The sequence below is a fragment of the Ciconia boyciana genome, chromosome 2 (genome assembly GCF_034638445.1).
Source record: "Ciconia boyciana chromosome 2, ASM3463844v1, whole genome shotgun sequence".
Taxonomy (NCBI): Eukaryota; Metazoa; Chordata; class Aves; order Ciconiiformes; family Ciconiidae; genus Ciconia; species Ciconia boyciana.
Genome location: NC_132935.1, coordinates 113,532,405 through 113,559,103, shown reverse-complemented (window position 1 = coordinate 113,559,103; position 26,699 = coordinate 113,532,405). Strand labels below are relative to the sequence as shown.

General features: G+C 39.7%; 1 protein-coding gene across 2 annotated transcripts in view; it reads right to left on the bottom strand.

The window, feature by feature from the left end:
- Window positions 1-502: 502 nt before the first annotated feature.
- Window positions 503-26,699, bottom strand: part of ITGA9 (integrin subunit alpha 9) — a 226,437-nt gene continuing 200,240 nt past the window's right edge. The window contains exons 27-28 of one of the 2 annotated variants that reach the window (XM_072853606.1): window positions 21,646-21,765; window positions 503-5,569 (exon numbers count right to left, since the gene is read on the bottom strand). In XM_072853606.1, the coding sequence (XP_072709707.1) occupies window positions 5,471-5,569; window positions 21,646-21,765 (219 nt within the window). In that variant the 3' untranslated portion in view covers window positions 503-5,470. Of the gene's footprint in view, window positions 5,570-21,299; window positions 21,406-21,645; window positions 21,766-26,699 lie in introns of those variants that run through there. The other variant, XM_072853607.1, reaches the window with a different exon arrangement.

The following is a 26,699-nucleotide window of genomic DNA, read 5'->3' as shown; positions in this document are numbered from 1 at the left end:
TTGGTTTTGTTTTAGAATGAAGGTTCAGGTCAGTTCATATTTTACCACAGAGGTTTCACTCATCCTCAAAATGATGAGAAAACTGGTGGGACCTCTAACAGGTATTAGAAATACAAAGAGGTACACCACAGCCACAGAAATCAATCAGCTTTTTTTACTGTTTCTATCCAGCTTCTATTCCCATTGACAAAGTAAGCATGGGGATGTAAGGAGTTGAAGAAAATCTTTCAAATGTATTATTTCGATACTCAAAGAATACAAATCCTTGCAGAAAAAATACGTGACGCTGAATAATTTTACTTTCATCCAAATTCATAGATTGAAACAGAACTCAAGTTATACAGGTTGACACACTTATCATAGGGCAGTATCACCACCACGTGAGGTTTTATTTGATGTTGATAGAGCAATACTGTTGAAACATAAATAATTCCCACTGCTATTATATTTCCACAGTTTTACAAGCTAGTATTCAAGCTAGTTATACTCTTAGTCTCCAAATAGCTTTATTTTATACAAGTCACAGAATTATGATAAAAGATGTCCCTTATCCACACGCAGATAAACACATGCACATACCATTTAATTCAAACATACACGAGAAAATGTCTCACCCAATTAATGGAAAAATACTTGAGCTGGACAAGGACAATAAGTGACAAAATGATATTATTAGGATAATTTTGCAGCCACTTTTTATTCCAAAAAGTTGTATTTTTGTAAACCTGACATTTCCAAAACAGTGCAAGTGAATTAGAATACAGGTGAACACGAGCTTCTAAATACAGGTGACATCAATAAGAGTGAACACATTCTTCCAACCACAAGTTCACAAAAAGAAACATACAATTTTACAATACATAAGGAGTGACATTCTAAGAAAAAGGAGTGACAATGGTGTGGGTACCCTACTGCATATGCAAACCATGCTCCAAAAGCAATTATAGTCTTCATGCCAGTTTAATCAAAGTACACTAAATGAACCAAATCCTACTTCCATTTATATCCAAGAAACCCTAGCAAGTGGATGAACTTGGACAAAGGTAGAAATTAGTTCCATGACTCCCTTAATCCTTTAGTGAAAGCAATATTATATATTCCCACGCCACATGGATACTATGCTTGAAACTCGTGCAAGACTCCAAAATGTGCCCATAAACAGAAGACATTCAAGAAAGTCGATACTAAATATTCCCAAACACAATCTTTGCGCAACTGTTGCTTTCAGCAAGCCGAGTTACCTGCACATCACTGACTTGTATGTAGGGTCCTTCCCATTCATGTATTAAGGCATGAGAGTGTTGCCCTCACTGGTATCCTCAGCACTGCAAAAGCCTTTGCCACTTTGAGATGAAAGGATTGCTTAAGTGGTTTACAGGCTTAGGGTTCACATCAAGCACAACTTCTCTCTCAGAGAATCCAAGTGATTTGTGAGGTGACCTCATTCAGAGGCTGCTCCAGTATTTTCTACAGGTTGCTGACTTCCTCATTGTAATTGAGCAAATTAAAAACTAGGTTTATTCAGAAAAACATAGCTAGTATTTTTGTTAGCTACAATGGCCAAGTACCAGAGCTCCCTAGTGACAGCCTCAGAGTACACTAGCCCTGCTGTTGCTTGGGGTGAACTGATGGAAATTCACCTCCAAAAGCAGACCCATGGTTTTCAAATGAAATGGTCATGAAACATGCTGTGAAAGGTGGCAAATACTTTCAGCTCTTGGGAAGTGAAATTCATCCCTGTGCTGTGGGCCACCAAAACTCTGAAATGGCTGTGATCATCTTGATGTCAAGATGGAAATTAAAAGGGGGTTCCAACAGCATGGGCTCTGCATTATGTGGATTTTTCCTTATTTTTTCCCCCCTTTCTTCCTGATCATATTTTTCTGAGATTGTTTTCTTCCTACCCTAAAAGCAACTTCAAGGATACTATGTGTAAAAAGACACCCTGCACACTGCAAGCTTCAAGGCTTAAACAAAAGATCTTTCAGGTGCTAGATGATGCATTTGAAAATGTTACTGCCCCACTTCCAAGCTTCCACCTGCATAGCTTAGAGCCAGTGCAAAGTGAGCCCGCTGCAAAAAAAATGCAATGCCAATTCAGCAAACCTTTCAATGAAGTTGTCCAAGACAACTGATGACTTTGTCCTGAAACGGATTAACCGGAGATAACTGGTACAATGACTTCCCCCAGCTTTGCTGCGCGAGCGGTACAGCATAAAGGAACTAACAAGCAGCTGACAGATGGGAACTTCCAGAGCCCTAGAAGCAATTTCCAAAGTAACCATGTCTTTAAATTTTGATACAATTACATTTATTATGATTTCTTAATTTAAAAAAAAAAACAGCAGATCTATAGCACAGCTATTTTCTACGCATTCTTGAAGTATATTATGTTTTTGTAAGATTTTGGGGTTAGAAACTCATATTAGTGGGGTTTTTTTGTTTGGCTTGTTTGGTTGCTTTTTAAGGAGTGGAAAGGTGCATCTACAGGATTTTAGTATTAAGTACTGGTATGTTTCATTGTCAAATCTGACTATCCCAACTGGACCAAGCAGAGTCACAATGGAATTTGACCAAAAAAAAGAAAAAAATTATGAAGAGTATAAATATAAAAACAAAAGCATCTGTGACAACAGAGCTACTGAGTACCTAACAGTGATGATACTAAGAATTGATGGATTATTTCAAGAATATGTCACTAATCTGGCCAACAACTAGATTTTCACTGAGTGACATCTTGTGCTGGATCAACAGCAGACAATTCAAGTCAGAGATCAAAAAAGTCCAGTGTGGGATTTACAGTCAAATGGGATTTACTTCTACTTGCTTTTTACTTTAACCAAATAAGAAAAACATTTTTGCCTTGAGCCAAAAAAATAAAAGAATTGTCCAACACAATTCAAAATCCTAAATGGGTATTTTACCTTTTTTAACTCTTTTCTTCATATACTTTAAAAAGATGTTTCAATGGAATAATTAATCTTGATTTTTAAAATATTGTAATGAAGCATTTTTGGCAGATCTGAAAGTAAATTTTTGTTTAAAAAGTGGAAATGAGGCATTTCAACTTTTCAAAGGAGATTTCCTCCTTTTCTTGGATGTAAACTTTTAAATTCAGTTAAATTCACAAATAGTTTCACTTGTCCCCTCAATTATTTTTTCAGCAAATTTACTTTTTAATAATTTTGGGGGGGCTCAGTTTTAGAGAGGGTAGATACTGAAAATTCTTACAGCTAAATAAATGAGCTTTTTTTTTTTCATCAAGTATTTTAAGCAATTTCTTATTCAATTCATAGCTGTGAATCAATCTCATGTCCAATTTCTATCTATCAGTCTTAGGTATTTTTCAACAACAGAAAAAATAGATACATTAGGTTTAAATACTAGCAAAACTAATTGATGCCAGAAATATCATACTGTGAGGAACTCAATAGCCTCTAACACAACAGTGCAGTCAAAGGCCATCAGCCTTTTATTTTTGCACTCTGATGAAAAATCTGCAGCCCACTACATGTGGTTATAACAGGATTTCACCTCAGCAGGTTTTTTTCAGATTCTGGCTTAAATGATCATTTGTTATACGAAATCTGTCAAATCACCAATGATTGTTTTAAGAAAGATAACTGAATAGACTAATAGCTTTTCTTGTCAGAGGTTGAATCAATATACTTCATTCACTTAAAAAACATCTTCTGCCTAATGGGTGCAGATAGCTAAGTTAATAAATATTGATCAATACTGTAGTAACATCAGGCACTTAATGCCAGGGGTGGGGCGGGGGGGAGCAAACAGGAATATGGACGTGGTTAATTTTTTAAAATTAAAGCTATAATGAATTTGGCAAGGAAGAGCAAGAATAAGACCTGTTCCCAAGCAGATTTCTTGCATGTTCTCTGCATTCAAGTTTCCAAACTTCTAGCATCTTACCCTTATGGAAGGAGACATCCTGCAACCATTCATTCCTGTTTCTCCTTCATCTTCTATCACAGAGCTTGACCCTTCTTTCCCTTACATGGATTTTATACCAACATGACATTTACTTCTTATTTACACAAGGTGCAAAGTACAAGTAGAATCTAAACCCAAGTCTTACAGAGTTCCACTATTTCTATGCAGAAATCCAAGGGGTTTTGGAGAAACATGGTTGAATTAATTACAACTAAGTTTCTTCTAATGCAACAAATTATTTGCTAAGGAATTACCAGTGAGCAAAGTGGCAATCTGAGATCCAGTAACGTCTGCACCTTGACTAAACTTCCTTCTTAATACTTGAGGAAGGATGACATTCAGTACTTGTAACACCCAGACAGGGAATCTCAAGATCCAAAGATCCAAACATTTTAACCCTTGCATCTACTTATCTCTCTTAAAATTATCATTTAAACACAAACTCATGACTCGTGTATAAAACTCAAGGCAGGCATAACGTTCATAGCTTGTAGCAATTTATCACTTGCTTTGATAGCAACAGATCACAATTATTGACAGTAGCTTAAAAACCATCCTTCTTAATGTTAATATTAATATGGCTCCATTTCTTTTTTTTTTTAAATTCCACAGAATTTGTCAATGCCATAGTGGTTGGCCCAATTATATCCTTCTGGTATCTCAATTGTACAGTTCTAGACCATTACCAAAGTACTACAGACTGCAACAGAAAAGTTCCCAAAGGAAAACATTCTGTGATGCTTTCTTCAGTGAGCCAAAGCAAGCTACAAGTCTTGCTACGTGTCACTGAGGAAGCTTTTTCATCCTCTCCCATTCAGGCCAGTAAAGGATAGACTCAGATACAGAACATCACATCTGTGTAATACTTTAGGTTCTTTAGTTTATAAATCAAACACCAAATTCAACTCAAAAAAAGAGATAGTGAAAAGACTTTGGCTTATTGCCATTAAATGGTCTATATACAACATTACCAAGCCTTGTGAATTAAGCATATGAGGATTTCAGCTACTTTTATCTGCAAATCTCTCTTTTCTCTCTTGCATTGAAGTTTAAAAGTACAATAGGATTTATATATACATATATGTATTTCCAAGGATTTAGCCAGATATCAGTGCTTGAGTGAACTATATAGCTATTCAATAGAAACTATAAAACATTGATACAAATATAAAGACATAATCAATATAAAAAGCTTATATTTATAAAAAATATTTTTAGGTAACAGTCTTCCCCTGAGGGTATACCACATAGTTGGATTCATAAATATTGCTCTGCACTGCAGCTTGGTTACCAAAGTTCAGCTCTTAAATGAAGTGTAAATCGCTCCAGTCACCTGACATGGCTGCAGGGGTTGCCTCAGGATATGTTCCCTAGCTTGTTGGAGTGATAAAGACACAGCATCAATGGGGTCTCCGAAAAATCTGGAGAAGATTCCTTCTTCCACATATGGAAGATACGAGAGCAGGACCTATAGGCTAGCAAGCGCGTGTCACATGACTGGGCTTTAGTATTTGCGGGCAGTTCACTGATTTTTCTGGACCCAGTCCCAGCTATCTTCATTCTCCTTTCTGCTCTTTTCAGCCTCAATAATTTCTTTGTACCTCCGGCGGAAGAAGCCCATCTGCAAATCAAGAAGAGATGACAGTGGTAAGTAACAGTATCATTAAATTGAAACTTACTTTGTCAGAAAACAGTGTGCAGAAAAAAATAGCACAGGTGTTAATATCTAATTTCTCCTAGTGCCAATCTGGAATCATAGCTTCTTGCTTACATCAATATAAATGAGATCAAACCAGGTCCCAAATCTTCACAAGTACTCTGCTCCTTATAGAAGAACTAGTCTTGAGGGAAGAGTCCTCTTATATGAAACATGATTTAAAAAAAAAATGCACATAAAGTATTCCTAATAAACACAGACCACAAGAGGCAGATACAGGTTTATTGGTTTCAAATAAAGACTAATGCAAAATTTGGATCCGAACCTAAAGCCAGGCTAGCACTTGCGTCCTGAGTAAATGCTGCCAGAGTTTTATGAAGTGTGCTCTCAAGTGTCCACAACTGCATAAAACAACAGAGATCAGAGGAGTACGGTATGCCCACCTCCCAGTATCCAAATTCCAACCAGCAGCCTTTTTTGTAAGAAACTCTCTTCCAGAAAAGCCAGCATGGTCTATTGTCTATCGCAGGTGCTCCACTACTGTCCTGAAGACCTCTGTTGCCATTTCGGCATACCTGTCTCCAGAGGTATCAGCCCACTGCTGTGCAACCACAGGTACTTCTCTTCCTGCCAGTAATCACTCTAAGTTCAGGTCTCAAATTTTCTATTTAAGGATCATTTACGTTAAGATGCTTTGGAGGAAACCAACAGATACAGACTCCTCTTTTTGCTAAATGATTTCCTTCGTCCAATTGCTACCAGTTGTGTAACCTGCAGCTCAGAAGGCAAAACACAAGCCTGATCCTACAAAACGCAGAGCATCAACAATACCTCCTCCACAAGCTTTCAAGATGCTGCAGAGCTGATAATCACTTTTGCATATCTTCTTGTTTCCTAAACCCTTGCACTTAGCTAAAGAAATGCAAGTGGTTTTCATTTCAGTTTGGATAAAAACCTCTCATATCTCTGTTTTTTTTAAGTCTTTCAAATAAACAAAAATGATTTTAATAACAGACTTTGGTAAGCATTCAAGAATAACTCCTCAAACTTAGCAGTGCACTATTGAGACCATTGAATCAATATTTTGCTCATCATAATTAAACATTTATGTAACTCCTACCACTCTAAACCTGTTTTCTTACTCCTGCTGGGTAAAACATGATGCTTTAGTCTTCCTTTATCAACCAGTTATTGCCATCCTTTATTCCCAAATTGGCTATATATAGGAATATTGTGTACTGTTTTGTCACTTCTAAGTTTCCGTTAAGTTGGGCTTTTTAGTTTCAGTTCTTTAGCAACTTTAATTCTCTTCAAGTATATTTTAACTCACGGGGGTCTGAAAGGCAGCTTGTTCAAACTGCCGAGGGTGCCTCTCCATCAGAGTTTCCTAAAGCCCAGGTCCTTGCCAGTGCCCCCAGCTACATCCTGAATTCACAGCAACATGAGACCAGACATACGCCATCCTCTCACCACCCCTTACCTCCACCACTTGGCTTCTGTACAAAGGACACAGAAGCTGCAGCGTGGTCTAACAAGCCCCTTTTTTCGATAACTGTGGACCACAGCCCTGGGGCATGCTATTAATCTAGAGCAGGTGTACCCTGCTGAGTGCGTAGATATACATTACACACACACCTACAACCACTTTATAAATACACAATAAGTAGACATACACATAAATGCCTATGATCTCAATTTTAGAGAGGTCCCATGACTTCTGGAGGCCCGCATAAATAACTGGAATTAGACCTTAGAAGTCATTTGTTCATAGTGTTGTGCACAGACTATGGACATAGTCTCTTTCCCATCTATCATAAGGATTGCTTTATCTGCTGCTCAGTATATGCAAATGATAATATGACAATGGTGGTGCTGTTCTGAAAAACACCTCACAAAAGGGACACTGTTGAATTTTGGAGGGCCATGTCTCCCTTGCCTCCTAGCATCTTTCAGAACAGTGTACACAAGGATTCAGAAAAAGAGAATTAAATAAGAGTTTCTCTAGTTCCCTGTTCTTCAAACTTGCTCTAGAAGTCAGATCAAGTTATTTATTCAGCAGCAAAATATCATTGCTAGTAATTTTTGTACTTGTACCTGCAAGCTATACCAATGCAAAGGATGTATTTTGAGAAGACATCCTCAAGGTAACACCATCATAAAATCCCAGTGAAATTTCACCATTGATACCAACATACTTCAGCTCAATGGAGACTTGAAGCCAACAGCAAAAGTTTCCCTAGATTTTCACAGTCTAAAATAGAGGTGAATTACTTTATTCATAATGAGAAAAAAAAAAAAAGTGTAAGAACCTACTACTCCTCCGTTGTTCTGCCCCAGTAGGATTAATCGTAGGTACTTATTTTAGTCACAGGAATCTGCAGATATTCCTTACAGATGCTCAGGGAGCAGATGTGTTGAAGAAGTGGGTGCCATTTTTGTATTATCAGTTTTTATAACAGACCTACATGTTCTGCACATTAGAAAATAAAATTGCCACAGGACTTTGTTTCCTAAGATTAACAAGAAAAGTTCAATTTGTAGCTTTTAAAAACAGGTTTTAAACCCTTAAGGTTTCCATCCTTCAAACAACCACATCCTTGGTACAATAAAATCCTCTCTTGAAGTTATAATCAAAATTATAGAAAGGCTTTTTAATTTCCTCGAGGGCCAAACAAACAAAAGCAAACTCCTTCCAACTGTTATTTTAATAAAAATTGTCTGTTTGTGAACATCTGCTTCAGGAATTATCTTTAAAAGTTGGTTATGATAGTTTTGGTATTTTACTATTTTGTTACTGGATACAGAATGCTTTTGTATAACTTTCCAGTAGGGCAAAAAAGTGAGCTGAAGACCGTAATAAATATTAATGAAGCATGAAATCCTACATCTAGAGGTGATTCCACTACGAAGCTATACATTTTTACTTGCTGTAAACGATGTGGATAATGTAAAATTATGTAGAGGAGTTAATTTAAGTGCAAGCAAAAAGAGAAACTTGACCTTAAGGGATTTTTTTGTTTTGTTTTTTTTTACATTTTTAAAAATAGTGGCCAGGGATTAGATATATTTCCCATCCCTGAAAGGCAAGTATGTGCTTTGTCGGGATACTGTTCCTTAGTGTTAACACCGCGTATTTCCACTTAACATGACAGAGTCGCTATCACCAGAAAGGGGTTTTTTGGTAATGGCCATGAAGCAATCACAACATAGCCATTGTCTCACAAGAGGCCACACAACCCACATATCCATCTCCTTCCAATAAACTGATTTCATTAAAAATGACAGCAATGTTAACCCATATGGTGAAGGCTGATAAGTGCCTGTGGCAAGCTGGAGAGAACAAGTGAATATAACATACAATGCGGAGATACAGGGGTAATAAAGAGAAGGACTCTTCGACCAAAGCAGGAAAATTAATGCAACATGGGGCTGAAAAGATACTGGCTCTTTTTTCACTGGGGCAGAAGTGACACCAGGAGATCTCTTTTCTGTGGCTAACGCAAAGTCCTTAAGGGAACTCGGAAAACCCAGTGAGGACAACACTGCTGGGACTCAGTCCTAGATTTCAAGCAGGGAGAGATGGAGAGATCTTCAGCTTTAACAGGAGTATTGCTAGGATTTCGTTTGTGGAATGGGTGTTTACAGTAGGCCAATGGTCTCCAACCCATGTTTCATGGGCAATGAGTCTCTAATATTGTTCAATTCTCCCAAACTTTGTTTTCCATATATACAGACATAGGTGTGTGTGTGTACACATACAGATGTATGTATATGGCAAAGGAATACCCAAGTCCAGAGTCATGACCCCATCATGCAATCTGTGAGTTCACACTCCCACATCCAAGGAAAGGACTGATGGCAATATTTTGATCAGTAAACCTCTGCCTGGGGAAGGCACTCATGAAAGGAAGACCAACAGGAGAACATATTCACAGGAGGCAAGGAGAGAGTACTGTGGGAAGCTGAGGGGTTATAATGGAAGAGGCGGCATCAGTCACCAAAGACAATGCAGGAAATGAGAAAAACAAACTACAGTCAGCATTTCAGAGTTGGGTGAAAATTATTTGGGAAGGCTGAGGAGGCCCTCTTGAGTTATGGGCCTTTTGGGTCAGTGTGGCTGAAAGAAAGGTCTCAGGAGCAGGACACTGCTCAGCATGCACCATGCTTTACTCTTACTCTGGCAGACCTCACCAGAAAGGAACTGCTACGCCGAGGGTATCATGTCCTACTTCATTTCTTCTGTGTGCAAATACAGAGGAGAAAGAGGGCCATTGAAGACTTTGGAAATATAGGGATAGTCCCGAAATCCTGGGGCTATCAGTGCCACTCACAATGGATCCACGCCCCATGCCAGGGAAAGGAGAGAGCATCTGAATTGTCTGTGAATCCACAAACTGTCATGTTTCACATCTGCCATGATAAACTGCAAAGATGTCTGCTTGCTTTTAAACAAATCCAAACAAATGCAGGCAGAACCAAACAAAATGGAAAGAAAAAACTGGCCTGGTCTTTACCAGAAGTGACAAACAATAACCAGCCCTTTCTGGAGGTGCTTCAAGTAAGTATTAGACCTGCTATAAATAGGTGGCTTAGACTAAAAACCTGAAACCATCCATAGGTTTTACACACACCCTTTAATTTAGTTATTCCAGCCCACGTACCCTTTTCTAGCATAACCTTACTGCCATCTACAGTATACGCCGAGCAGAAAGCATGTTCCTGGCAAAACTGAACAACAAAGCAACAGAAAATCTGTGTTACTTGTAGGCTGGGGAATTACACCTGTTATTGTGAAGTTATTTCTTGCCATGCAACAGCACTGTCAAGTCCTCTATCCAATCTTGAGTATTTAAAGTTTCTTTCACTAGCACACGCAACTCCCTTTAGCTGTCATGCCAGGCTTAAATCCCTTAAAAATCACAGATAAGTCAATATCTAACAACACTCACATAAAATTGCATTCTTCAAGCACTCACACAAACTTAAAACTTCAGCCAAAGTGATTTCAAAGTGTTGAATCAACATCACAATTATTGTCTTTTTTTCTGCTGCTATTTTCTGCTCATCCAAAGGCTGATCACTGAATTACTGGACTTCATACTTTTCTAAAGTCCAAAAGTATAAACATTTAGCCAACATCTCCTGCAGTACCATCCTGTGGCTATCTCTCTAGGGTGCCAATTATAAGTCTGTTTGAAGAGTGACGATATTACAAGATAAAACTTAAACCCTAGTTGGGAAAAAACAAAGCTGATCAGAGGGCAAGCAATATCATTGCCTTTGTTATATTCACTGTTGGGTAAATGTCTAAAGCATTTTTATCATGCCCAATGAAGCTTATTCTTCCAATCAAATAAAAAGAGAAATAGTTCGAAATGTGGATTGTAGAAGAATTTTATGTTTTGTATTTTTTTAAAAGTCTTTTTCCCATTATCATCCATTAAGAAACAAGATAATATTGATAAGAACAGTTACACACTGCTGTAAAACAACATTATGTCTTGATTTGCAGTAGTGTTTCAAGACTACAACTGAGATAGGAACAGAGGTTTGTGAACAACAATGTCAAACAGAATCCAAAACTATATCAGAGACTTTTGTCACTTTTTGTACAATTTTTTAATTAAGTTTCTCTAGTGTTTACTGAGGCACTAAGCTGCACACAAGAAGTACTGATTTTTATCAGTATGGCTCTGCTGACAAATGTCTTCTAATGGAGGTTACTCCAGTACAAATCAAAAAGTAAGGAGAATGAAGTAAGTACTGACATAGGTGTAACTAAGAAATAAAACGAAATTTAAGAACCACTGAAGAAATCTCCCACTGAACTAGGCTTTGACAAAATACTTTGGGTTCTGTGCCTTAATCACAAGCTGTCTTTCCTCTATTATACAGTTCCCTCATCTACTGTAAGCACTATCCAGCCATACCTGATGAACAGTCTGGACTTACATCATGAATCTTTTACTGCCACATCTCTTTAATCTAGGCAGAGGGCCCAAGCCATTCACCTCATGGCCCTTCAGAAAGAATTAACTTACTGTTCTCCTCACCTTTTTTTCAGTGTGTGCCCCTTGGGCTCTTCTCCCTTCTCATAAACAGTACCACAGCTGGAAAAATATGCAGCTAATCATGGTTCAAAGTGGGGCCAGGAACCTCACCCCAAGCAAGATGCCACCAGTTGGCAGAGCAGCAACACCCCCAATCTCTGAAAAGCAGTGCTGCTGAGACTGGAAGCATGGAGTGTTTCCCCATGAAGAGATCGATCACTGGTTATTAAGTGCGTCTCACGTTACTACTGTCAAGAAGGCAGAAAAAAAAATACTTTGCACTTGGGCTTGCGTGGCCCTGGATAATTCTGGCAAGCCACCAGCTCCAAGAGGATGCACCATTTCCTTCCTCCCAATTAAAGGACCCTTGCCACAGTACAGAGGGGTCATGAACAGATATTGTGTATCAGCTTTTCCATAGAGGGCTGGCAAACTGCCACCACCTGGGCCCCCCTGTGAGGAAAAGGCATGTTTGGAAAGCAGACACATCCTGCCTGTAGTTAAAGGAGAAACTGTATATTTAGGAGGAAGGATGACAGTGTGGCTAAGGTAAGCTCATGAGGACTCGAGTGGTCTGGCTTTGATTATTCAGTCTTTCATTGACTTTTTGAGAGGCAAATCCCTTAACTTTCCTGTAATGTAGGCCCTCATTTGCTCAATGAAACATGTACAAGAAAATACATACCTATGCTTCAAACATCATCATTCCACAAGTGGCTGGTGTGTGTGTGTGTGCGCGTATGTATACACATACAATATATACTTTGTATATATATATACACAACGCTATATATACTTATGCAGCTGGGGAACTGAGGCAAAGAGAAGTTCAGTAGCTTGCTCAAAGATTAAGTTCTCTACAAACACTTTGTTTAGCTACTATGGAAGAATTTGATACCTAGTATCTATATCTGATCCCCAATGTACTGCAACAGATAGACATTGCTATGGCAGAAAAGAATTAGCCATGTACACAAAACTGCACTTAACTTTTAAGTTACTTTCATATGGCCTGGCTAACTGACTTAAGATATTACTGTTGGTACCTAGCGTGAAGATCTGTAGTCCTCCATAGATTTTAGAAGGAAATTTATTTTACATGCTGTAGTAGTAAAACAAGCATAGTTTTTAAACACACATTTTATTAGGCAGTTACTTTGTAATGTTGAAATAAGAAGAAAAACTTTAAGTGCTCTTTTTTTGCTGAGAACACTCAGTCAATTCATAAACTTAGCTCAAGTGGTCATTAAATAAACTATTCATTTAACCAAATGCTTTATGTCTATCTCAAAGGCCAAATTTTCAAAAAACAGTCACTCAGGCTAGGTACCTCAAAATAGATACACAATTCAGACTAGCAGTATGCATGGAAAAGATACATTTAGGTGTGTGAAAGAGATAACTGCACACAGAGATGGACACTGGTACAATCTAATTTAGTACTTTGGTTTTTTTAATATAACATGCCTTGCCGTTGTCACGGATGCTAGAGTGCCACCCTACTCTAAACACGAAGCCCAGTCATCAATAATTTGTTCCTCTAACCAATTCTCATGCAACTTTTCTCCCAGGAGTTGTTCACTTGGCTTCAATGGACCTACTTGCTAATGCAGTGAATAAAGCTGGTGTCTACCCTTGTCTACCTAGATCTTCACCATGTAGGTAAGATCTAGTTTGCCTCAGACAAGACTCATTCACCTAGCGTTTGATTCATTTGTACATACATAATATATTTTGTTAAGGACTTAGTACTTACTGTACTTTAGAAACAAAGAGAATCCCAGTGACTAGACTTTTAAAGATCTTTCAGTGCTGAGGTCTGGTAACTTGAGTTTAATGAAAGCATGAACTTCTTGCAGGATGGTAACTGTGTACAGTAACTTGCACAACAGATGTTACCAGTATACTTATAAGTGTAATCAAAAAGCAAATTAGCCAGCATTAAAACTTATAAACACTTCCAAATAGTTTAAAGACGTTTTCCTATTGCAAAATTTTACTAAGTAGTTTATTTTTTAAAAAGTCATAGAATGAACACAGCCATCATTCAAAGTTCATCTCTGATTATCAGTCTCAAAATTAGAAAGAACACAATGTCTACTGCAGATATGTCTAGACAAATTACTATCTACTGATTTCTTAAATCTCAGCAGGGAACAGGACAGTAATTAGATATATCATTCCTGTAAGTGCAATTAATTTAAGACATATCTCAATCCATATTTTCCATTTCCTTTCCAAAGAAAAAAAGAAAAACTACTGAAATACTTCTGGCTTTGTTTGAAAACCAGAGACTAAACATTAAAGACTATTTCTGGAATCAATAAAAAGTAGCTTTACAATCATATTGTGATATATTTGACCTGCCAAAAATATTTGAATGAAAGTTGTACTATGCCCATAATTATCAGAATAAGTTACTTTCATGGGTTTAGCCAAACCAGAACGAAATGGCTATGGCTGGTATAAGTCATAATACAGCATTTCTCACTGTGACACCAAGCCTAAAGAGAGAATTCAGACTATGCAAGTCACATTTTCTCTGTTATTGGCATTTGGCTCTGAGGGATGCTAACGACTTCCAATAAATACACACGTTATGTTCCGGCAGTGGGGAACCTTGGAACCTTAGGTACTTATTTGCAATTTTTCAGTCTACACACGTATTCTTTTTCTGGTTTGGGCTCCTGAAAATGATGGGTATCTTTCTTCTTTTCAGAAAGACGTTCTGAACCACAACCCGACCTCTCTCTTGCCAGTGGATTCAATTTGTTCACATGGTGCCAGGATGAGAGAGACATAGCAGCAATGGCTGTGACGTTCCCAAAGTTCCCTGGCATGCACAGCTCCCATTTGGAGGACACCGAGACCAGAGAGAACACTCATCCACAACATTATTGTTGTACATTTACATAGCTCATTTTATCCAGAAAGATAACAAAGGCATTTCACAAGTACTGGACACACACCACCACTGAAATGTTGCCAACCTTGCTCTTGAGAGTGGTGAACAAATATTACATGGCAGCCAGCAAACTCACTGCAGAACACAGTGTTTTGGCTACAACAGCAGCATTAAATATTTACTTGTGTAAGAACAAATAAAAGATGCCCAAACTTAATCTTCCTGTAACATTCAGTCAGAATTCAAAAAGCACAACAAATCACCCAATCTACTGTAGAAAACCCAACATTTGAGTCACTGTTGCAGGAATACAAACCCTTTTGCTCTCAGGAAGCCAAGGGTCTACAAACATTTTGTGATGCTAGCTTTGGTCCAGGAAAGGGAAACATAACAAAACATAGTTTTCATTGTTCTTTAAGAAAATAAGCAGACTTCAAATGATTCACCTAACTTCTGCCTGGCAAAAATGTCATTATTTATACAGACAACCAACCACTTCCACTGCCCCATTTCGTCCTCAAGGTTTCCTAGCTGCTATACATAATGAAGATCTATCCATGTTTGGGAGATAATACAGGTTTGGTTTTGAATCATAGAAGTTAATTATCACCTGACTGCATTTTTATTATTTATAACACAATAATATTGAAATCGCTTAATTCTAGGCCTACTGAACCTAGAATCTGTGTCAAAAAAGTATTACCCCTGAGAAGCCTACATATGAGATAGCAAGTAACAACTTACTTGAAGCAACTAGATAAATGGGTAACAAAAGAAACAAAATGGAAAGTTTATCAGAAAAACTCTATAGAATGCAATGATTTGAGGACTATAGAAAGAGGGATTTTAGAGAACACATATGAAGTCACAGTTTTTGCAGTTTTGATGGACAGAGAGGACAGGTATGGGCTATGTAGTTCCTACAAGTAGGGATCATACTTTTATAAGTGAGACAAGCTGAAAAATGAGAGGGCAAAGCTGGGCAGGAACTTGGAAGAAAGTGTGAGAAACTAGTGTTGACATGGTTTTAAACTGAGGAGAGACGGCAGTGAAGAAAAAAACCAGAAAGAAAAAGGAGAAGTAAGACTTCTCTTAACAAGTTCCAAGGCAGCTGGTGCATCCACCTACATCTCTACAGGGAAGACCTTTGTGAGCCGTGAAATCCACCCTTCCCATCACTAGCCCCTAGTAAGTGCTCTCACAGCAAGTTGAGCCAGCTGCCTTGTTTATCTGAACATCAATTATGATTCTTAATTATTCTTGGAGTTATACGTACAGAAAGGAAGAAGCATGTGAACTCTGAATAGGCACAACAATTTTCCAAGATATGAAACGCCACTCAGTTTCAACAGGTTTCTCTGTCCCCATGTCTAAAACCAACATTTGAAGCCATACAGCTGTGATAATGGGCGGGTTACATCCACCTGGGAGAGTTTTTTAATTTAAAAGTGTTCTTCCTGGAAAGATTATATATATAAATAGATTATGCATAGATACATAGAGAGGGGGGAGAGAGAGAGAGAGAAAGAAGCCAGACTTCTCCCCTACGCTGAAATCCAGAGAGGTTTCGTGCCATAGCTGCATGTGCCTATGCTCCTCAGGGGAAAGGAGGGGGGGGGAAGGCAGTTTTATCTCATTGCAGAGCTACTACTCCAAAACCTGGACATCGGGAGAGGGGGTTGGTACAAGGACTGGCCAGGAAATGGTAGTTAGCCTCTGCCATCTGAGCTGCAGATAAAAGGGAGAGAAAATGTTTTTTGGGCTTGTAACACAGGATACTGAGCAACCACTGGCAAAGAATAAGTGCAGAGGGTTTGTTGTTTTTTTTTTTTTTCCCTCTGCTGGAAAATGGTGATCTGTATGTTTTGGCCCATTGTAAAAAGACTTAATGTCTGAGGCCCTAAGTAAGGGAAAGTGTCTCCTTCCAAAGAGGGGAAACCAGTGGTTTCTGCTACATAGGTGAATTTCAAGTTAGCTTTAGCCTTGGTTAGCTCCAGATATTTTCTGAATGCTGAAACAATATATGAGGCAATGGCAACTACTGCATGTAGGGAAATACAAGCGTTCTTTCAAAGACACTTGTGCAGTCACAGAAAAAAAGTCATAAGGCTTCTCCAAGCAAGAAGCCCAAACGCAACTTTGAAAAACCTGCTTGGGTTTGTCTGGCTTTTTTTAAAGAACTTCATATTTCATAATGAAAGCTTTATATTTCAAAGTTTATCCCTTAAAGCAGTGCTAGCAAACAGCTGCATCCACACATACATTGTGGGGAGACCTTATAGCAGCCTTCCAGTACTTAAAGGGGGCCTATAGGAAAGACGGGGACAGACTTTTTAGCAAGGCCTGTTGTGACAAGATGAGGAGTAATGGTTTTAAACTAAGGGAGGGCAGATTTAGACTGGATTTAAAAAAGAAATTTTTTACAATGAGGGTGGTGAACCACTGGAACAGGTTGCCCAGAGAGGTAGTGGAGGCCCCATCCCTGGAAATGTTCAAGGTCAGGTTGGATGGGGCTCTGAGCAACCTGATCTAGTTAAAGATGTCCCTGCTCTTGCAGGGGCGTTGGACTAGATGACCTGTAAAGGTCCCTTCCAATCCAAAGAATTCTATGATTCTATGATACAGGCTCTGCTTAAATGAGGATTCTGCAAGTCCAGCACTTGGTAGGATTCATGCTCCCCATTGGAAAATGCCAGTTCAAAGCCTGCACTAACTCAGCTCAGTGTCTCCACAGTATTTCTCCTAAAAACAATAAAAGGTCTTCCAATTCTCATTTTAAGACAAAGGGCAAAAAACATTGTGTCTAGCATGCACTGAAGAGCAGGAGCCCTCTGGCTAATCAAAAAACAACATATGTGGGTGCTATTCTGCTTGTCCTTCTCTTCTCTACAATCCTGTCAAAAATCCAGGATTTGGAGCAGAAGAGTGTCTTATTACATAAGGGACACCCAGAGATCAATTCTTTGCCCCAGGAATCCAAAAAGCTATAAAACAGTGCTAGAAACCTCATTTTAAACAAGTCAGTGCTTGGATACCACACAGGCAGGCTCAGTTCAGAAAGCAATTTAATGTCTAGATAAATAAGTTTAGATAAAAGTCCAGCTCCTGTGTTAAACATGCCACAAAGAAACAAAATAATGTTATTGCAATGAATATAAAAATCTTTGTTTTGCAAATCACTTCCACAACTGGCTCCACAGATCACTCAGCTGCCCAAATGTCCAGTCCGGTACTTGCTTACATATCCCCTCTTTGACATCCTCTGTGCACAAATCACCTTTTTTCTTTCTGTGCATTTTATCTAAAATGATATGGATTGAATAATTCACTCCACAGCTCAAGCCAGTTCAAATGCAGAAACTTCAATCCACAGCACTGTAAAGCACTACTATGATTAATAGAATATTTATGGTGTTATAATATATCACGCTTCAGTTTTTCATTTGCATGGTGTATGCCAATTCTCCCCTGGTTTATGTGTGCATAAATCCACTATGCCCAAAGGGGACCTTGTCCCTGCGCATGGCTGCAGCTCTGACAGCTGAGGGAAGCATGCGTGGGACAGTGCTCCCCACAATAATCCAGCCATGACTGCCTTTCCCTCCCGAACTGTTGCCAGTGCTTGTGAAACCACGGGCTTGTCTAGCATGTGGGTAGTTGGCCTGAAGCAAAGCGACCTCCTCCCCTGCTCCACTCTCCACAAGCATCTGGAGGCCACCAAAGAGGTGCAGGCCAATCTCCGCAGTAAAAAGCAAGATGTATTGCTGTGGGCAACAGCACAAGAGCCCCCCCTGCTCCTCTTGCACATGGGAGACCACAGGCGAGGCGCGAGTGGGGAGAGTGAGCTGCGCTGCAGATGAACCAGCTAGAGTGGGAGCACATCCCCATGTATGCCTGCACAAAGGCATCCAGAGTGGATGAACAAGATACAAATGGCCACAAGTGTCAGGGTAAAACTGGGCTATCCAACAAAATAGGCAAAAATGGGGCAACTCTTGCCCGTCTGCCTTACGCATGGCATCTCGTGGAAGTCAGCTGCTCACCCCTCTGAATCTGTACACACAAACCAGAGGAACCATGGTGTCTACATGAAATACTAGAATAAACAGAAAAGCAAAGCCAGTCAAAAACTGATCAAGCTCACACTAAAAGCCTTGTTATTTGTGTATAAACATGGCTGTGGTCTTGCATGTGAATAAATAAGCTTTTATTTGAAGCGAAACAACCAGGCATTTAACATCACTTCCATTGACATGGACCCCCTAAACTGTGCAATTTTAGGTCTACAAATAATGAAATAAAATGAAATACATTTTATTGTATGCACAGTAACCTTATTCTGATGCAAATAGGATTTTGGGCTGGAATATCCCTGAGATCTCACTCCTGCTAACACCATTAATTCTAGCAGTGTGTAATGTGAAATATTTACGTGTATTCTAGTATTTTTCTGCAACTTTAAGGAGCAGCTTACTCCATCTGCAAAATACCGGTGTGTTCAAGGATTTTTCCGTTGTGTCGCACCACTCACGGCACAGTTGTGCACACAGTGAGAATGTACTTTCCACACAGGCCTGAGACACAGTTGCAGCCAGCAAGTCTTGCACTGCTGCCAGTGCTCAGTTCCCTTATAATGAGTTTGCTCCAGCTCCTGCTCTGTTTTGTGTGAACAGCTGCCTTCCAGGACCACAGTTTAGCTCTAATTAATTTCTTAATAAAAACATAATTTAGTTCATACTTTAGTCCTAAAAATGTGGGTCATTTCTAGTTCTCACTAGTGGTTCTAAGAGGTCCAAAACTCCATCTAATTCATATCTGTTCTTTCATTCCACAGTTAAAGACTAAAACACTTCTAATATAAGGGTTTTTTTTTACTTCTTCACACACAAAATTTAGGAATGACTGTAGGATATACTGGGCCAACTTTGTCTAACAAATATTTACAATCAGACAATTGAGATTCCTCTGTAGGACTGCTACTTTCCCATGTCAGTTTTATCTCAGACAACTTTAATATTGCCAGTAACTTTAATAAATATAGCAACTAGTGAGTGCAAAGTATTGCTTATGTATATTTATGTTCCAAACTAAGACTTAAATGAAAATACTGGCTGATACAAGCAGCTACACACTTTTAATCACTTTTCTGTAAAACAGAACCTTAAGTTATTGGTTCCTTTAGTAATCATGCAACTCCGGGGATAAAGCACTGGAGTGCTGCTGACAAAGCCTGGCTTTCACTGCCATCTCTGCCACAGGATTCTGAGCAAGGCATCTCACCTTGCTTTGCGTCAGCACTTTAACATCTGCATGCAGAAAGGGCTATATAAGCCTGGTGTTATTTATAATTATTTGTTGCTGTCACTCAGAATTTCCTCAGGGAAATAAAATGGCAGCTGCAAAAATGGCAGCTTCTTCATGTGCACTTGAATGATCCCTGTAAAATTTAAAAGAGCTCAAGTCTCAAGATTAAGCCAGGAAGCAAAGGACTGTATTAATTCTAGTAGAGACCAAGAATTGAACTTGTGTCAGATTCTCATGAAGACTCACAGTGAAAGGTGCTATTCCTCTTATCTTGCACATTTTCAAACAGTTAATCTAGTGCCTTTTTACCTTCAGGAAGCGAGCCATATTAAATCAGTCATATAGGTATCAGCAGCAGTAACTCCTTTTCCAAAACTGTGTGTCATTGGGACATAAACCCTGGGCCTCTTCCAATCTCATATTTTTCCATTCTCATGGTTATTCTGCCATCTTAATTGCACAGACCTTTTTTTTTTTTTTTCACTCTTTCTGCCACAGAAAGCAAAAGCATTTCCCACATGCCAGAAAAACAGAAGTTACAAGATATTCTAGACTGTGGTCAAACATTGTTTTCCAAACAGAAAGCACAGCCAATTTTGACCTGGCCAATACATGCTTACAAATCTTCAAAACTGACTATAAAAATACTTTAAATCTAACACCCATATAAAATGTATATAATCTATGGGGTAGATGTCTAATCTATAACACAGCTATACACACATCTGTATAATCTATAAAAGGAATTGCATGGCCAGTTTTTGGCCCAGGTTTGTAAATCCATTTTACAGCCTCACGACCTGCAGCGATATGTCCTTTCGCAGCACATCGGGGCTGCAACCTCCAGTCCCGGCACAGCCGGCGAGCAGAGCCTGCAGCGCACATGCTGCTAAACAGCGCGAATCAGGCTGCTGGACCTGCGCCACGGGAAGCAAAATAAGGTTGGACTTGTTCCCATGTGTGCATTTGAGATTTACTTCTCTCAAAGACAGTCCCTGACCTTGACCATGGCCTTTTAAATTTATGGATTGGTAACAGGGAACTGAGGAATGAAAACACTTGAAGCTCCTTACCCTTCATATTTACCACACCAGATGGCTGCTGCTATGTGTCAGCATCAGCCCAGTTTTACCATGCAACAGTGCCTGGGTACAAGAATTGTATCTTATCAGAGATGGTGTGAAAGCTGGCTTTTAACATGTCCCAGTGCTTCTTGCTCTGGTAATGCATTTTATTCATCTGGAACTCTTTCTTTGAGGGATCTGAAGAATTTATTGCTGGATACTCCTCTCCCCCAGGCATTTACCTCTTGAAAACAGTAGCTACTGACTGGTTTTACTAGGCATGCACCCAATCTTTTAGCTGGCCAAGCAAAATTGACCTGATTTTCAGGAAACCCTGCTGAAATCAGTCAGCCTCAGTCATCAGAAAACCACAGAGGTGTACCAAGTATCTAAGTGTGAGATAACAGCAGCTTTCTAAGAGGGATCCTCCTTTGTTCTGAAACGGTATCAGAGGTTTCAACTTTTAACAACCAGGCCCTAAAAAAAAAAATAATAATAATAAAAAAATCCACTTTTCCACTTCTGCTCTACATCATGAGTCCCTCCCTGTCCCTCACAAAAGCCTGGATATGAAAACATTTTTTGTGGCCAATGGCTTCTGTAATGGACTAGACAATTATTTAGTTCCTAAAGCAAATGGATGTTAAATGCAAGGATGAATTTAAGCTTTTTTTCCTGGGACTAGTCTTCGTGTTTTTGTTGCATCTGTTACCTTACCTTCCATAAGAGCACAGCCAGCAACAGGAAGATGAGAATTCCCACCAGCAAACTGATGGCAATGATCCATCCAACAACATACCCACGAGGCTCCAGATTGTGCAAAGCCTCAAAGACCACCTACAAAGCAATTAGAAAAAGATCTTTTTATGATTGGAAGTTGTATTGTTTTCTCTTGTACTCATCTTATTAAACACATTGCATGGTGGCCTCACTGATCATATTTCATCTGTCAAACAAGTATGAAATGTGTCCTTAGCTTCATGCTTTCCATCTATTTTTCTCAAGGGATTTAAAGCTTTCAAGTGGAATTTGAGTAGCCATGCGTTGGATCCAAAGGATATCAGCTTCCACTCCAAAATAACTCTTACCCTGCCAACCCCCGCCCCCCCCCCCCCCCCCCCTCCAGACACCAAGCTTGTTCTGGTGCTGGGCCACTAAAGGTGCACAAAGGTTTGCATAAAAAACTGCGTTCCTTGGATTGGCAGGGATTGCCATGACATCTTGCATGATTTGTCTTACTCATCGTGTTCCCGTCCCTGCCAAATACCCTGATGCTTCACATGAAACACTCATGTATGCTGAGCTTATTAACTTTTTTTCACAAAAAATGGGACAACTTGCATATATTCCTATTGAATACAAATCGTCCCTGCTGTGCTTCACAAGACACATTGTGTGAAAGAGGGAAGGGCGCGTGCAGTCATGGGTTCTTCTGGGAACGCAGAGAGCAGTCCCCTGCTGTTCTCTTCTCTCTTTTTGTATAGCATGTATGGCAGGGAAATACATCCTACAAAGAGCTTTCCTTAACCATCTGCCTTAAGAAGAAAATGGGAGCAAATTATACTGCTCGTATACACTATGTGAATTTCCAGTCTCTTATTTCAATCAAAACCAGTTCCTCAGTGGAAAACTCAAAAACAGTTCTTCTCAGTGAGGGCTATTTCTATGTTAAATTTTGCAATTTAAGATCCAGCAAATGCAGAGAGGCAGCAGGGATTTTTTAAAAGGTAATAAGTTTGCTTTGTCTGGCTTTGTTTGGTTTGTTTTGGAAGGCAAAGTAGCGAGCTTTCCTCCCTCCTTCACAAACCACTTTCATCATCTTTGCTTAAAAATGTCAAAACCCTTTCATAGATATGAATTGTTAAATCAATCTTTTAAACAAACAAACAAAAAAGGTAGTTAAAAGTGGGTGAAAATCCAGGATTTAGTCAGATACAATTATGCAACCCCAAGATACTCACCTTTAAGAGGCCCATGGAAGACCCATGAAATACCTCCACTCACTGGTGACACCATTCAAACAGCGTCATTTATGAGATGGCAAAGGGAACGTGATACCATACAACCCATATGAAGGTGGGCATTCAGGAAAAAGCTGCAACAGGGAGGTGATGGTAGCGCTGGGACAGGGGCCAAAGAGGCTCTGGGTTCTCCATCCTTACAGGTTTCCAAGCCTCAGACAAAGCCAGGGGGATCCTGAGTCAGTGCAGGCAACAGCCCTGTTTCGAGTGGGAAATGGGACAGGACAGCCTCCCGAGATCCCACTAATTAACATTTCTCTGTTTCCGTAAGCATATGCAGCCTCGGCAAACACCCACAAAAATTACAGGCACAGATGACAGAAAGCAGGTGAGTAGGGCTATATTTTGTCACGGTGTTCCCATAAAGAAGTACTCAAAGATCCTTCACCTCAGTTTCACAGGCTAACGCTGGTTAAGACCACAGCTTTTCTGGAGGAGGAATCTGAACACAGCTGATTTACACACACTGCTTTTTTTCTATTGATGAGATATTATCAGGCATTTGATGACGAGACAGGAAAACATAACAAATGGACAGGAACGAAGCTATACATAGATAGCATTATTCAAACATATTCCCATAACTAGTATCACAATGCTCAAAATAGCTCTCGAACATGGACCAGTTCTTCACCCGAGAAAAAGAAAAATTTAGGCGTTTCAGACATCAGCACAAAGCCTTTGTCAGACTTTTAAAGACATCTTGCTGAACAGAGAAAGTTTCCTAAGCAGCAGAGTTTCCCTCATAGCCAAGCTGAGTGTAAGGGAAATACCAGACAGAGAGATCAAACACAAATCTTGTGCCTTCCTCATATTTCTGAGCCAGCTTGGAAAGATGATCTGATGTGGCACTCCATTTCTCATGGAGGCTATGGTTAGCATCCATCTTGCAGACCCAAGTCAGATGAGTATTTCTTAGATGATAAGGCACTAATGTTATTTTCCTTTCTGACTCTAAAAGAAAAAAACATCCTAACATTTTAAGTATTGCCAACTTTAGCGAAGAGACCTTTCAAGCAGTCCCTGGATGCAAAATGAGGTGGTGCCTTCTTTCCACTACTCGGAGAGTAAAAGTTAACATAACACAACCTCCAGCACAATAGATCTGTATGTCCTTCATGCTGCCAAAAGACAGAGCCAGGAATAACTGCAGAGATCAAATCATACATCACCTCTACAGCAAGAGCACCACATTTCAGGTTTGAAGCACACTGGCTAGAATAGCTTGGCTGTAGCTTTTGCAGTCACAGCTCAAGCTATAAGGATAGAGAGCAACAACAGCTTCTAATCTATCTGGTTTCTTCTAGCAGTCTGGAATCAACGTACAAGCATAACAAAAACCCTGTTCATGGCTTTGTGGTTTGGAGAGGAGCAGGGATGTTGCACATGTTAATGTCCTTATCCCTCTCAAGCCCTCAAAATCTGCCTGCATTAACATGCACCCACTGCAATGAGTTTTGGTGAAGAAGCAACCAACAACAAAAAACCCAAGCCAAACCCCAATCAAAGTAAACTGAGCAGACAGTCAGTGTACATCACACGTCGGGATTGTCAGCAAGAAGCCAGTACAGTAAGTGGTGGGAGGCCAGGGAAGCAAGCCATCCCAGGGCAGAGGTTAGAGGCAGAGGGTGATGTTACTAAAGATAAGCCGCTGCCTGCTGGTTGACCCACTGGCCATCGCACAGTCTCTGAAAGCCAATCTTGAGCGAACCTTGAACTCCTTGTCCCATCCACTCCAGCAGCACAGCCCCTGTAGGACAGCCAACATGTTCGGGAGCACAAGGCAGTCCCCAGCCCAGCGCACCTCCCACAGTCCCAACCGATAGAGAAGACACGAGTGATAAGAGCGACTGATGCAGAAGATAAGGGTGGGGTGGGATGGGAAAGCATCCCAGAGAGGGCAGTGGAGGGTGGCAGCTGTCTAGTTCAGAGAAAGCACATGCAACGATCATAAAATATGGAGTGGATTACGGGCTTGTTTTCAGACTCCGACGAAACGCCAGGGAAAGGCCGTGAAAAACACAGTTGCCTTGACGATGTATGAGGAGTTTTAGTATCATATTTATCTTTTACATTTCACACTGTGCTTGCAGGATCTGAAAGCGGGGAAGCCCGGGAGGCAGCGTAGCTCACCATTTAGCTGTACGTAGCTCACATGTCAATCAGGTTTTACACAATGTAACTGCCCTTCTGTAAAAAAGAGATCTTCACCCTACCACTGATTTCTGAAATGTTGAACCTGCATGGACAAAGGCATCTACCAGTTCATCTTCCACCTGTGCCAAACGCTTGCTATATTCTGATAGTCTTAGTGAACAAATTGAAAAGAATCAGAATTTTTTTTTTTTCAGTGCTTTTAAAATGCCCTATTTCAGTAAAGCGTGTAGGCAACAAGTTAAGAAGTTAACTGAGTAGGAATTTTGCAAATACTTAAAGTTCATACTGTGCTGAAGCCCTTTGCAGAATAGGCACACTCTGCTGCACTGGGACTCAGACAAGAAACATACTTTAGCAAAATCTGGTTAGAAATACATAACTGCAAACTTTTAATTTCTTCTTGCTTATGAGCACTAAATGAATATTATGCACTTGTATCACAAACCACAGCACCATGGAAGGCATAGGCTTATCAAAAAATGCTATTTTATTTCTGTATTATCACCCAGAATATTCCTGGTGTTTCAAACCACACTGCACTGCTGGCTGACTTGTCCATTCAAGTGCCATCATGCTTGAGGGGACTTGCAGTAAAGACACCATTCTCCTATACATCTGTACATATATGTATATGCATGCCTTCTTACATATTTATTTATTTACATATACTAAGAAAAACCTTGGAAGTTCTTGAAAAAATACAAACCTGAGGTATCCTTGCTACCTGCTTGTCTCTATCCCTGGGAAATTAACTGTATTTTATTGCTATTCTGTATTGTTCTGTTCCTTTACCCAAGTGTGTGTTTCTATCTGCCAGACTGCACCATAAAGACAAGAAAATCTATAAAGGGATTGTTACAGTAACAGATGGAAAGGTAAAACAACGAAACGAAAAATGAAACACAGTGAAAACAATAAGGCAGCAAATAACCCACTGGAACCCTTTCTGCAAAGGCTGCAAAGCTGCTGCGGAAAGCACACATCTGGCTCCAGCCAGGCTAGGATGTTGTGTCCATCTCAAAGGTAAGCTGGAGAGAACACGTGCCTTAAAATACTGTTTCTAAAAGGCAGGAAGGGGTGGTGGTGGGTTGCTGAGTGGAAGAGGTATTCCCGTGTGCATTAAAAAAAAGACTGGGACATCATGAGAACTGTCTAGTACCACAGGCTGCTCTTTCCAAAGCAGACATGGAGAACAGGCCAAAGTCAGGAGTCCTCTGTGCCATGGGCAGACAGCTAAAGCTTAGACTCATGAATACGCGTTTAAATCTCTCTGCATATAAATATGCATATAAAGACCTCTCAGAAACACCTCGTAGGTCTTCACAACCATAAACTTCCTTTTTTTTAAGTTTTTCTTTTCTGTTGTTTTTTTCCCTGAAATATGTTTGTTTATCATCGCAAACATAAACGTACCTAAATCCTGAGGGGGGAAAAAAGAAAAAATCCACATAGGGAAACCATTTGCCTATGTTGAATTAAACCTGGGGTGACTGGGCTGAAAATGAGAGAACAGTGAACTCTACCCAGAAGGAGAGAAAGGTTCAAAGGCTTGATGAAGCGTACCTGTGCTGAGCTGACAGCACCAGACAGCTA